Source organism: Sycon ciliatum, chromosome 8, assembly GCF_964019385.1.
Source record: "Sycon ciliatum chromosome 8, ocSycCili1.1, whole genome shotgun sequence".
Classification (NCBI taxonomy): domain Eukaryota; kingdom Metazoa; phylum Porifera; class Calcarea; order Leucosolenida; family Sycettidae; genus Sycon; species Sycon ciliatum.
Genome location: NC_088650.1, coordinates 18,129,041 through 18,143,971, shown reverse-complemented (window position 1 = coordinate 18,143,971; position 14,931 = coordinate 18,129,041). Strand labels below are relative to the sequence as shown.

Sequence of the window (14,931 nt, the reverse complement as noted above, 5' to 3'; positions counted from 1 at the left end):
CCCAAATCACCTGGTCACCACGCCAGCAGGCGACAACTTTCACACCAAGGTTCAACTCGAGTTCAACTCGAGTGACAGGACTGCACCCAAAAAAGGTCAAACAGGCTAGTAAGTTGTACCCTGCAGGCACGGTGACCAGCTGACTGGTGTACGCAGGAGCACGTGACCGCTTGTTCAACCATGTTCGATTGGGAATAAAGGAGGAACGCTGCATCGCAGCCTTTTCAGACCAAAACCAGTCGACTCAGCGTCCAAAAGACTACAACATATGGGCCAATCGCGGTCATCCGTGCTTTTATAAGAACGAAACGGCGCTTTTAGTGACATTTTGCATACAAATCCCCATCTAGTAGGGCGCAGTCACCCAGTTTCGGTGGAAGTGCGCGAGTTCGATTGGGATTCAACTAGGAAGGGAGCGTCTCAGCTTTCTCGGACCAAGACCATTCGACTCAGCACCCCGAAGACTACAACTGGTGAAATTTTAATTTTTGCCTTAACTTCCCCTTTAACGATCTTGCAGTATACCGGCATATCCACACACAACATATATGAAGCAGTACAGCCTCAACGGATCTTATTATAACGAAGAAATGTCATCCGTTAAAACGTTAGATTTTACTTCCTCGTTATATATACATGTCTTACAGTATTTGCCCTTGGGCAAAGCTCACTTTGTTTTTCATTGTACTGACGAGGACTGTGATGTCTTGAGCCAATTTTAAAGATGCTTTGTTGTTCCGCTTTAGGAGCTGCATCTGCGCCTTGATCCTTGAAGGGTGGTGGCGTTCCTACGGATGCGGAAAACCCGGCTTCCAGCCGTGTCTCACGCGAACCGTGATTTTTTGTAGTTGTTGTTGTTCCCTTGGCCTCATTACAAATGGTGCAGCCAGTCATTTAGTGTGTCGCTGCTGAGACCTAACAGTGTCAAAAGCATAGCTTTCCGGAGATTGAGTTTTTTTTTTGTACGGGAGTTGATAAGAAAGTACCAGTATCCTTGCTCTCCCACTGCCCCAAGTAACTTTCGCTCACTTACTTTCACTCACTCGTTCGCTCTTGCGCAAGCACAGGCGAGCACACACACACACACACACACACACACACACACACACACACACACACACACGCACGCACACGCACACGCACACACACACGCACACACACGTACACACATACACCCACACACACATATATACACACACATACCCCTTTCTCTCTTTCTCGCCCCTTCCCCCCTCCTTCCCTTGCAGACCACTCTGACAATGACCATTGGACCTGGGTCTACTCTACAGACCCAGGATTTTTTGATTTTTGCTGGAGTACCCAAGCAGCTATTTTTGTGTATACACCACCAACTCCACTCACCGCACAAGAGCTGCAAGGGAAAGTACTCCCAACTCTCGGCGTAGTTGTCTTCGATTACAAAACCGATGCCGATCAGCAGTTTCATGCTCAGCGGGTGCGAGGGGTCCGGGTTGCCTATTTGACTGTCTGCACTTCGCAGTGTAGTGTCTCGTGCATCTAGTGTACCCGCCGATGGTGCACCTTGTTCCGGTAGACGTCTTGATGCACCTGGTTCTGGTAGAGGTCTTGATGCACCTGGTTCTGGTAGGGGTCTCGATGACATACCTGAAAGTGGGAGGAGAACGTTTAGCACAGCACATGCAGTGGAGTCACACAAATACTCTATGCAGTAGTCTTAGTAGCAAGATACTCCGACGATGGCATAGTACCGAATGGGCACAATCGCTTATGGTTGCGATGTGTAACGCACGAGTCAGTGCATTCACTTATGGGCATGACGTATTGAGTGGCAAACCAGTACTAGCACTTGACTGCACCACTGCTTCGCCACTATATTTTGTACACACTAAGCACCTCAACAGGTGATGTAATTGCACAAACTCTACGGTTTGGTTTACCTATCCACAATTAGCTACTGACATCAACAATCAATTTGACAAATCGTGTGCCCGGACTCTCAAAAGTCCAACAGTACAAGTACCGTGCTGCATGCTCAATGAAATCCGATCGAGCGAGTGAGCTCCGCGCCATTCAACAGTGAGCATCCCAGTGTTTGCAGCACAGCACCCACCGCACCGTAATATAGTTGCGCTCTCTGAAAATCCGACCCAACGTGCAAAGCCGGCGCCCTCAACTTCCACGGCCCTTGACGCCCTGGAAATGGAACGAATGCGGCTGGACGTACACATGTACACGTACAATGAAGTAACCGGAACTGGTCCAGAGCGCCAGCTATGCCGCGAATTTGGGTCGGATTTCAGTGAGCGCAACTGTACTGAAGTCACTTGCTAAAATTTCATTGAGCAGTGCTGTACATTTAGCCTATCGTTGTGAATCTTGTGATGATGGTCCAGCTCTTGTCAAGTACATCATAATAAATATATCGTTAACATCTGCCCCTGATGATCTCAGTGTATTGCATGATACAGAAGAGAGTTTCTCAATTTGCCATCAGGACCAACAGCACACACCCATACACAAAATAACATGTGAAGTACTTCAGTAGTCAGTGCATGTAAAGAGCACGCGCATGCACTTGTCACACCCACCCCATGCTCATAAGCACGCACGCATGCATGAATGCACACATAAACACATGCACACACGCACACAAACACACACACACACGCACACGCACACACACACACACGCGCGCACACGCGCACGCACAGAAACAAATGTAACAGACCACGCACGTACGGTTAGTACTAGTATGTTCCCCATAGCGAGCTGTGCTTTGCCCGACCGACCCGCCGTAATTACCAGGTGCTGGCTCAGGAAGCAGTTCCGGACTCAAGTGACGATCAAAACCAGTGGGTGAGCGTGGTCTATCACGTGCATAAGAATGCTCAATATCTACAAACAACAACAATGGAATAGGAGGAGGAGGAGAGAGAGAGAGAGAGAGAGAGAGAGAGAGAGAGAGAGAGGAGGAGGAGGAGGAGGAGGAGGAGGAGGAGGATGGGGAGGAGAAGCCTTTTTGAAGAAGAGAGACTCAGTCTGGATGCTTTGCCTCGCTAGAAAGGAGAAAACCAAGGAATGCTTCTTTTTTTGCAGATGATGGTTGGAATCTCCTTGGGTTCAACTCTAATACCGTCTCAGTGTAAAAACACAGCAATGGGAGATTGGTGGATACGGGGTGTGTGGCAATTTTGCATGAGGACAGACGTGTTTAATGTTCTAAAATTAAATCTTAAAATTGTAGCCACTGCCCGACCTTACCTAGGAACATATGCCTTAGGTCCAAAGCTTCCTTTGTCAGCTCCGCTGCCTCCGTTAGTGCCAACAGCTTCTTGGGCTCAGATGGAACGTCTGGTGGCAAGGAGGTCAGCCATCGCTCTAGGAAGTGGACCGTCGACTTGGTACCACCTAGGTCATCCAGGGCCTTGATGTCGCTGACCTTGAAGCCCGCCTGGCGCGCAAGCTTCTTCCAGGATGACTTGAAAATGGTGGCTATTTTGGGCAGGAAGTGGGGTTCAAATTTTATAAACCAAAGGTTGTCTGCAAAGAGAAGAACACGACACACATCATACTACTTAAAAGGGTTCGGCAAGCACATCAAAGTTGGCACATGGGCATGGAAAAGTACTCCTCGGAACCTTTTTGTCAGATTTTGAAATGTAGTCAGCAAGAGAAGCCTCTACTCAATGGAGCAACTCGTACAACATGATAATTTGAGTTTGCAGGTGACCGCAAAGTTACCAGAAACTATAATGAAGGATGAAGTTGCCCAAGTAACTGTCAATTACGATGGACTGAAACGCATCCTCAAAACAGGATGGGTCGCATAATGAGTGGACTTGGTGCACAAAGTTCACCGTTTCTTGCCCAACAGCCCCCTTACCAGCGGTGCAAACATTGGCGTGGTTCAGGAGAAACGATTCGCAGTTGAGTGCCTGCCCCATGGACCAGATGCCGCGCGTTTGCGCCTTCCCCTCCTCCTGCATCTGTGCGATGAAGGAAGTGCAGGCCATGTCGATGTCGCTTCGCATGTTGTACTCTGTCTGTTTCGCCGTCCTGTCCGCCGATTTGGCCTTCGCGCAGAAGTGGCACACTCTGAACCAGACGTCCTTCTGCGTGGAGCCGAACGACGTGACGTTCTGAACCGGGAACACGTTGACCGGGTTCATGGTCGACGGCTGCAGGAAGAGAATCGAACCGTCCGTGATGTGGAGCAGAGCCGGGCCGACTATGGGCAACGTGCAGCTGGGGATGTGAACGGGAATCAGCGGCTTGTCTGTTCGCCATGGGAGAAGAAATCAGAAAGAAACATAGAGCTGTTTTGAACCATCAGCATGCGCAGCTAATCAACACAATACATACAAAAGACAAGCACAGGGTTGGCTCAACAAAATTTAATACAGGTTCTTGAAAGTTCGTATATCACCAGGGCATAGTCCGGCGTTCTCCGGGCCGGGTAGGAAGCTGGACAGCAACAGGTGCTAGCTGACTTGCAGCACTGACCAGTGCTGTTATTGAGCAGCATTATTACCCTGATGAGGGACCATGCCTGCGAGAATTTGGGGTAATCAGTGTCTGCTCCAGGATTGTAGGACAGCCGTGTACACGTGTACCTGACGCAACCATTTCAACCGGGTCGGAGCAGGGTACACATGTACGCCCGATGATATAAAGGCGAATGGATAAGCCGCATTTAGAAAAGAGAGAACAGGAATTAGAAAATTACGAAAGAAGAAGAAGTATCTGACACATACAAGCCATGTAGTCAGTCCTTTCAAAGTTCGAAAGTGAAAAGTACCAACCGGGTCACAGGTGACCCGGCACTATATTTTCAACCGGGTCCAAGCGCCGCCCAACCGGGTGGATTACCCGGCTCACCCGGCGCTGGAGCAGACACTGGTAATGTAGATTTGAATCTCAATAAAGAGACCCTTATTGGAGTTGAGGAATGAAGTTTCATAAACAAGTATGTAGTATGCATGAACACTTGAAGGACACACCAGGTATGTAAGGAATGCACAGTTCGTTGAAATGCCGACCGTAGCAAGTAGGATGCTCTATTGCGCACTGTGACGAGTGTTCTCTGCCCCACAATGGCATAGCTATACACTCAGTTAGTAGAGAAGCAATTCTGTTGCAATACTAGTTGACGAGTTTTTCAGGCCCAACATTAATTGTGATCGTTCGGTTTTGAAGTACTGGCACAAGAGTAACAACCGATAGACACCTCTTCCCAAGTTCCCATGCTTCGGCACCTTTTTAGGGGTTTTTAATGCTAGCCCAACGCCTCTTGTTCAGGCATTCCTTAAAATGCATACTATCACACAAGCATGTAATCACACAGGAACCATGTCCATGACCATAAACCACCACTCATCTCAGGCTCTCACACGCTACGTCCAGCACACTCATGACCATTCAACCACCACTCCTCTCACACACCAATCCCTGCACATCCATGATTCTTAAACCACCACTCCTCTCACACACCAATCCCTGCACATCCATGATTCTTCAACCACCACTCCTCTCACACACCAATCCCTGCACATCCATGATTCTTCAACCACCACTCCTCTCACTGAGCACACACCAAACCCTGCACATCCATGATTCTTCAACCACCACTCCTCTCACCGAGCACACACCAATCCCTGCACATCCATGATTCTTCAACCACCACTCCTCTCACACACCAATCCCTGCACATCCATGATTCTTCAACCACCACTCCTCTCACTGAGCACACACCAATCCCTGCACATCCATGATTCTTCAACCACCACTCCTCTCACACACCAATCCCCGCACATCCATGATTCTTCAACCACCACTCCTCTCACACACCAATCCCCGCACATCCATGATTCTTCAACCACCACTCCTCTCACACACCAATCCCCGCACATCCATGATTCTTCAACCACCACTCCTCTCACACACCAATCCCCGCACATCCATGATTCTTCAACCACCACTCCTCTCACATGCCAATCCCCGCACATCCATGATTCTTCAACCACCACTCCTCTCACACACCAATCCCCGCACATCCATGATTCTTCAACCACCACTCCTCTCACATGCCAAGCCCTGCACATCCATGATTCTTCAACCACCACTCCTCTCACATGCCAAGCCCTGCACATCCATGATTCTTCAACCAGGGGTTTTTAATGCTAGCCCAACGCCTCTTGTTCAGGCATTCCTTAAAATGCATACTATCACACAAGCATGTAATCACACAGGAACCATGTCCATGACCATAAACCACCACTCATCTCAGGCTCTCACACGCTACGTCCAGCACACTCATGACCATTCAACCACCACTCCTCTCACACACCAATCCCTGCACATCCATGATTCTTAAACCACCACTCCTCTCACACACCAATCCCTGCACATCCATGATTCTTCAACCACCACTCCTCTCACACACCAATCCCTGCACATCCATGATTCTTCAACCACCACTCCTCTCACTGAGCACACACCAAACCCTGCACATCCATGATTCTTCAACCACCACTCCTCTCACCGAGCACACACCAATCCCTGCACATCCATGATTCTTCAACCACCACTCCTCTCACACACCAATCCCTGCACATCCATGATTCTTCAACCACCACTCCTCTCACTGAGCACACACCAATCCCTGCACATCCATGATTCTTCAACCACCACTCCTCCTCTCTCTCACATGCCAATCCCCGCACATCCATGATTCTTCAACCACCACTCCTCTCACAAACCAATCCCCGCACATCCATGATTCTTCAACCACCACTCCTCTCACATGCCAATCCCCGCACATCCATGATTCTTCAACCACCACTCCTCTCACACACCAATCCCCGCACATCCATGATTCTTCAACCACCACTCCTCTCACATGCCAAGCCCTGCACATCCATGATTCTTCAACCACCACTCCTCTCACATGCCAAGCCCTGCACATCCATGATTCTTCAACCACCACTCCTCTCACACACCAATCCCCGCACATCCATGATTCTTCAACCACCACTCCTCTCACATGCCAATCCCCGCACATCCATGATTCTTCAACCACCACTCCTCTCACACACCAATCCCCGCACATCCATGATTCTTCAACCACCACTCCTCTCACACACCAATCCCCGCACATCCATGATTCTTCAACCACCACTCCTCTCACACACCAATCCCCGCACATCCATGATTCTCAATCAACCACCACTCCTCTCAGCACACACCAATCCCTGCACATCCATGATTCTCAATCAACCACCACTCCTCTCAGCACACACCAATCCCTGCACATCCATGATTCTCAATCAACCACCACTCCTCTCAGCACACACATGATCAATCCCCGCATATCCATGATTCTTCAACCACCACTCCTCTCACACATCAAGCCCTGCACATCCATGATTCTTCAACCACCACTCCTCTCACATGCCAAGCCCTGCACACTCAACTTCACAAGATGGCGGCATGACCACAATCACAGACAGGTACTTTTAAAGCCTTTGTCTGATCTGGCTCTGGCCGACGTTGTACTTACAGTCTGCCTTTGTCAGTATGTACTGCAGCCAGCTGCACCATTTCTCGAAGTCCTGCTCATTGCTCACGTACACCTGTGGCGGCTGCTTGTCTGCCGAGAACTTGATCTGTAGGGCATGCGGCAGGCGGCTGAAGTCCTTGTGGCTGGGTAGCGACACCTTGCAGATGCTCTCCTGGAGTCGAGTACGCTTCTCTTTGTAACTGCTATCACAATGAGCCAGATAGATTTCGCCTGCAAAGCACACACACCATTTGAAGGAAACTTCATGGATTTGACTCTGGTGATTGTCAGGTGCTAGATTATGAAGAACAGTGGTACATGAATTCTTGGTAAACATGCTTGCAGCATTATAACAAAAAATACAAATCAAGAGCATGTCAGTGGCAGTACGTTGCCCTTTACATGGTGGCATCTGGCAAATCTCCTGCACCCTAGTGATATCGTTTGCCACTGGGCATGCGTGCACAGCAAAGGCTAGTCACCAAAGGCTAGTCAGCAAAGGCTAGTCAGTCCACACCACGTGTGCTCTCATCGTGTACTGCGACCTGTTTCTCAGTGCTGACAACCGGGCTGCAAGCAGGACAGTGCACGGCTCAGATAAACATATACACGTGTAGGCGCACAGAGAGGTGAAAACCTAGCTTCAGAAACCAGCCCGGCATCAGCCTACTTTGGCCTTATAACATAGGTGGTCGGCTCTAACGGCTAGGTTAACCCTAACACATTCAACACATTCGGCTCTGTAGAAATGTGCTGACCAGATGGCTGCTGACAACAGGCTTCAACCTGCAGACACCAAACCTATTCCTTGGTCATGTACATGTATTCTGGGAAGGTTCCCTGCCAGTAGTCATGTGACTCGGATTCAGTAGCATACTGAAATGAGACAGTACTTGAAATTTGAATGGTTGGCATCATATTCAGTCAGGCTGCCTTTCTGCACCCTTAGCAATGTCACCACCGTCTAGGATCTTGGAATACTGCATTGCTTTTGTAAAAGGCACTTACGTCGTGGTGCATTCTCAATGATAGCAAAGGGCTTGAAAACAGGATCGCTGATCTTCGAGCCCTATATCACAGGCAACAAAAACATTATATAAAGGTTATGCGATTACATCATCAGTGGAGATGCTTTGGCAAAGTCACGGCACAGCGTTGTGCTGGCAGCTCACGCTGCAGGCATAGCGACGACCAGCGGTTCCACTTGGTAACAGATCGGTACAGCCATGGCCGTGTCAGTGGCAGCATTGCACATGCAATAACCAGTGGCAGGGGGTGGTAGCCAGGTAGATAGCTATGACTGCCTATTGCCTTCAGCTTTCGTCTATGTATATAGGACTTCGACTCCCTGCCACATGTGCTCTCCACTGTGACAGACACGGTCGGATGGAGAGTACATGTGGTAGGGAGGTTGGACGTCCTAATGAAGCAATACATGTACACCGAAAGTTGCTGCTTATCATCCCGGTATTTCCGCAACAAACACATTGAGATTGTAGAGAGGTTCCGCGCTACGCAAGGCAAACTGTTACGTTAGTAGGTGGGGGAAACCCATAAATTCACGAGTTTGAACTCCACTTCCGGAAAGTTGCCTACAGTGAGTACGTACATGGGACTCCAATTGTAATAATATTATTGGTGCTCCGTAAATGGATTGGGGAATAACATGCAGGACTCTCTCTCTCTCTCTCTCTCTCTCTCTCTCTCTCTCTCTCTCTCTCTCTCTCTCTCTCTCTCTCTCTCTCTCTCTCTCTCTCTCTCTCTCTCTCTCTCTCTCTCTCTCTCTCTCTCTCTCTCTCTCTCTCTCTCTCTCTCTCTCTCTCTCTCTCTCTCTCTCTCTCTCTCTCTCTCTCTCTCTCTCTCTCTCTCTCTCTCTCTCTCTCTCTCTTTCATTATTTTGTCACATCCCTTTGGCTCTTTTTGTAGTTGTATGGTGAACACCTGATGGTAATATATTCCTATGTTGTTTCATTTTACTGATCAGTGATGTTATTCCACTGAAGTAGGCCACAAGAAAACGTTCTAGATCGTTAATTTCTACATTGCTTTGTTTGTGCGGACATGACAGCACAGTTAATTATTTTCATGACTCTCTCTGGGTCGAACATGTTCATGTCCTGTAGCCATATAGTTCAAAACCTCCCTATGGTAGCAGGGATGAATTTACTGTCGTGTGTTTGCATAGCAGTTTTTGCTGTGCAAAATCTCAATTGTGGCATAAGCTACAAAAAGCATGGATAGCCTGTATATGTACAATGTATATATCGCAGTTTTCTGCGTGTCACTGTCATTTTTGAGTAGCAGTAGATCGATTTTGGGTAGCAAACTGCGATGCGATACCGGATAAATTCATCCCTGGGTAGAACACGGATCCACATGCAGTGTACATAAGACTTTCCGTAGATCGACTACATAGCGCAGAAACACTCCAGTGTCTACAGCATGCTGAAGAACAGAAACAGCTGTCATGTGATTGCTATTTCCTTTTAGGAAATGCAGCATTATCGTTATCAGTTTATAGCTAGGCAGAGTCACTGCAGGATGCTGTGCGGGCAGGGTGCACATTACTCGAGCATTTGGTAACACCTGTCTGTTGTACTAGTAGTTAAAAGCAGCTCTGATCACTAGTGCTGTGGGTCCTGTGGCTGGTGCCACAGGCTGCATTGGACCTCGTACAGCATACACGTTAATTCTTCCTCAGGTCCACACTGTTAATATCACAGGCCATAGACTGGTATTGTGTGTAAGGGGCGGGGGGGGGGGGGGGGGTATTTGCACCTATGCTTTTATAATGTCCTTCAAAAGGGGGGGGGGGGGCTGGGAGCAACTTGTACAGTATGTTATTTATTTGGTATAAAAAGCTGGAATGCAAAACCCGCTAAATCCTATGATTTTTCGTCATTTTTCAGTTGATCCCAAATCTGAATCAACTCATGGAGTGCTTTCAGCTCGTACATGTATTGTATCTCAATATTTGTTGGCGCCTAGCTGGTTTTTTCATTGCAGCTCTACATACCGTGACGGTGCATTATGTACGTTACCACTGTGTCTGATTGCTTGCACATGTGTTAAAGAAAACAGTGATTAGATGGCTGTTGAGCTGTTGAGCTGCATCTGCGCCTTGATCCTTGAAGGGTGGTGGCGTTCCTACGGATGCGGAAAACTCGGCCTCTATTATAGAGAAACCGAGTCTCACGCGAACCGTGAAATTTTTATTTTTTATTTTATTTTTTAGCAGAAAAATTGACTTCACCAGGCTAAATGCACCAGTTGATATGCATGCGCATTGCAATGATAACGTACTCAGTTGTGTGATATCAGATTTGAATATGCCTGCATGGCAGTTATGTTCTTTATAACCTTCAAATGTACACCATGGATTAATGGTAGAGCATCACTGGCCATAAGCAAGGGTCCCTGGTTCAAGTCCTGGTGATGACAGTCAGTTTTTTTCTTCAGACTTTCCCTATTTTTATTCTCGACCTTATGATAAATTCAATTATAGCCTTTCTTATCAATAGCGTCATACTTGTTTTAGTGACTTCCCAGAGAGGAAATCACATGGAAATAATTGCAGCTTGACTCTCTAATGACAAGACTAGCAACCTAATCAAGTGGATCAAGTAGGTTACAAGGTGCCATGGTTCAAATCCTGCTCCATGCGTGATCCGAGTCGATCACTTAGAAATGCAGCCCGCCTACTCAAGCTGCTGTGTGCGTGCCCTGCACGTGCCCGAAACCAATAAATCAATTTTTTTTCAACGTGTACATGTACATGTATAACATAACCATGGCACTGATGAATTGCCTCTTAAAACCAGTTACCTCCCCCAATGGCCACCTGGGGTGCGTAGGGGTGTGGTTAAGTCAAGCCTGATGCAGGTCACCACGGTAAGTTTGCGTTGTTTCGCCATCACGAGGTTACCAATAAAGTCATGTTTATCGCTCGCATTGTAGTGGACGATAATGCGTGTATGTGTAGGGACAACTCGTGCACACATACCCGTACTCAATCTCTGATCCATATTCATACACGTACTGACGCGTGCATAGCTTGTACAGTCGTAGCCGTGCCCTACAATGGGTTTACATAGCCCGATGTCCACCATCACCATCATGCACTTAGCAGCGGGCTGGGAACACTTTGTCATGCAGCGTCAATCATCAGAATTGGATAGTCAGGTGATCAATTCCTCGTCAGCCGAAAGAGAAGCGATCATTCACCAGCAACACACTGCCTCATAGACCACAGCACTCTGCCTTGCTCTGGGTCAAGTACTTATTTCAAAATTGCTACTATTCAAAGGATCCGTCAGGGATTACTAGTAGAAGGCGCTAATCAAATCACTTTCCAGCTTCATTGCCATTGGACAGCCCCTTTGACTTCTGACTAGCACTGCGGGCCAGGGTGATTTCCCCTTGGTGAATGGATGTTTGTCAGATTGGCTCTACGGTTTTTCAGGTCCGCTCCGTCGTGAAGCACGGAGACTTTATCCGGAGGCAAATGGAAGCTTGACATGCCGCGCTAAAGTAGGGAGAAGTCCTAGCGCATGAGCGGATAGAAGTTCTAGACTTGTCTCGCGATATTGAGGTCCAGCACCATTTCTTGCTTCAATGAAATAACCACGAGCTGTGTGCGTGTGTGCGTGTCTACCGCCTGCCACTGGATGACCGTGCGTGAGGGAGTGAGTAGATCTACGTTGGACAAGAGAACTTCTCTACGCCATAACAGCCTCAGACAAAGGCACAATTACAAATCACTCCCCCGCAATGCACAAACCCCAAACAAGTACACACACCGCTACAGCGCATGGTGGTACTCACGTTGCTTTTCGTGAGCTTCTTCAGGTCGGCTTGGAAATGGATCACCTCATTCGGCCCTGGTCTCAAATCGTAGGCCATGTCGCCTCCTCGAGTCTGCTTGCTTCCCAACGTATTCCGAAACATAGAAAAGCCGGCTCACTGTCACAGTAGCAGCACCAAGGTGCCTACATGTGGCTTGGTTCAAGTTGCAGTTGTATCTTAGCCAAGTCGGTGGGCGATCCGACGAGCGAGCCCGATCTGCTCGTTCGGAAACGCCACAGTGGTATCGAGTGATTATACAACCAGCCGGGCCGGCTTCTGCTCCTACTAGCGCTGCAGCGCAATACTCATGACAACACCAAGCCCCAGAGACGATAGATGCACCGCGTAGATCTACGGAGTTCGTCCGACGACTTACGCTCCGCGGTTCTGCGGTAGGGTGTTGCACGATTTGTTGGCGACGACGTCAACGATGCTACGCGATCGATGCTGCTTGCTAGAAGAAATCCTGGTCGATGCAGCAGGCCAGGGCGAGCGTCTGAGCAAACGATGAGCGAAATCTACGCGTAGATCTGCGATACAGAGTTCCGGTCGGGTTTTCCAGAGCAGGTCATTGCCTCACTGAATCGTGTGCAGAAGAACGTGGCCACAGCTTCGAAGGTGGCTAGCATCTGTGGCGGGGGTGGACAGCTGCTTGCAAGGTACAAATCCACGGGCGTAGCGCCAACGACTAAGCAGCAAGATCGCTGATTCAGCCTTCAATGTTCCTAAGAATCTTGACCCTTCTTTTCCGGGTATGTATGACGATATCTTCACCGCGTGGGAGCTGGGAGCGTGTTGCAGCTGACGGAATCAAGCGACAAAGTGCACAATGGCTGAATGAGTCGCACAGACGGAACCTGTTGTTGGGGTGGACATGGACACACAGCTAGCCTGTTCTGGATTATGACGAAACGATTGAATAGAACGACCAAAGGGATTTCATGCACGCAATCATGCAACAAATTACCTAATTTTTCTCCCAAACAAACAGCCACTTGGTGCTTGCATTGTGCTGCTACATTGGGCAGATCAGAAGACACTAGGCAAACGTGTCAGTGACCACGGGCATGGCGTTAGGAAACGATCGTGCGCGCGTGTGCCGGGGAGCATATGCAGGGAACGAAACGTCGGACGCGCTAAAAGCAAGTCATACTGGGCAGACTAGCCGCCAGCGTGAGGTTTCTCTGGATAGGCCGCATACATTCTTGATGCAGTTCTCAGCGTTTTGTGGTAGCAGCAGATCTACGGTACTGAGCCGGAGGCGAGCTTGGATCCAATATAATAATGTCATTAGTTTAAATGGCTTGACAGGATTAGAATATCCGTGTCCACTCCAGACACGTCGATTTCGTGAGGGACTGACTTTGCCTAGCTGGATAGTCCTACCCTTCGTTTAGGGACTACTGGACACTTTACGATACTGTGAGTCGATCCGCAAACTATGCTGTACTATGTTTATCCGATAGGATGTACAGTGTATCAACAACCGATCGCGCGATCCGTGACAGGGATTAGGTTGCGAGTTTGCCGCAGAGGCACAGGTGACGGACAAAACGTGCCATTATACCGGTGCGCCTGTCACAGACTGACACGTGTCAGGCACCTCCCTTTCCAGAGCTCTAGTGCATCATGTACAATCAGTCTGTACATCAGTACATGTACCGGTACTTGCAGAGCGGGTGAGATTGTCAAAATCTGCAGCAAGCCTGCCAGTGGCATCGCCGTCTGCATACAAGGTCAAGGGTCAAGAGCTCGCAACCTTGTTTGTCCTGCACTGGGCTGCAGCCTGTCTGAGACACTACAGTAAAACGGTGACTACTACTACTTCTACCAAGAGTACATAAAAGCCCCTTTATGTACTCTTGGTAGAAGTAGTAGTCACCGTTTTACTGTAGTGTAGTGTATTAAAGGTTTATGTACTCTTGCTTCTACTACTAGTACTAGTAGTCAATGGTAGTAGTAAGGGGTTAGTATTAGTTACTAAGTAGTATTATTACTAGTAATGTCAATTATTGTCATTGTGTCAGGTTACTGAGGTACCACCAGTATCATGCTGCATGGTGCATCCTCGTGAACAGAGTCAGTGACGGGGCCGCTACGCAGTATAGCATACTAGTAACAGTCAGTGCTCGTACCGCGGTACCGGTACCATCTACTGATCTAGTAAAACCCCATGGCCTTTGGTCGTGCAAAATCACGTGCGAGGAAAGTCTAGTCGTGTGCATGCAGCAAGAATTAGATGTCCACACGGTACTACTAGACCAGTACATACCGGTACACTGATAATATGATAGAGCACCACAACACGGCACAAGGGATGCACCTCAGTCACAGTGGTCCTCATCGCGATGACCATGGTACGGGCAAAGACTATTGTAGCACCACAATGCCATCGTGAAGACTTTGGAAGCCCAGTCTGAGTCGTTGACCGCAATCATCTTCGGACAGACGTATCGAATGAATCCAAGTAATATTAGTTACACCCAATTCGCCTTGGTTCTGAGTGACGCCAAGTTTCCAATTCTTCCGGGGAATCACCAGAACCT

The 14,931-nt window shown here is 48.5% G+C and overlaps 1 protein-coding gene across 1 annotated transcript in view; it reads right to left on the bottom strand.

Annotated features, from left to right (window-relative positions):
- Window positions 1-13,530, bottom strand: part of LOC135823979 (uncharacterized) — a 17,605-nt gene extending 4,075 nt beyond the window's left edge. The window contains exons 1-7 of the mRNA XM_065336859.1: window positions 12,365-13,530; window positions 8,549-8,609; window positions 7,541-7,771; window positions 3,866-4,258; window positions 3,244-3,522; window positions 2,722-2,877; window positions 1,363-1,626 (exon numbers count right to left, since the gene is read on the bottom strand). Of these exons, the coding sequence (XP_065192931.1) occupies window positions 1,363-1,626; window positions 2,722-2,877; window positions 3,244-3,522; window positions 3,866-4,258; window positions 7,541-7,771; window positions 8,549-8,609; window positions 12,365-12,487 (1,507 nt within the window). The 5' untranslated portion in view covers window positions 12,488-13,530. The remainder of the gene's footprint in view (window positions 1-1,362; window positions 1,627-2,721; window positions 2,878-3,243; window positions 3,523-3,865; window positions 4,259-7,540; window positions 7,772-8,548; window positions 8,610-12,364) is intronic.
- Between the last annotated feature and the right edge of the window lie 1,401 nt (window positions 13,531-14,931).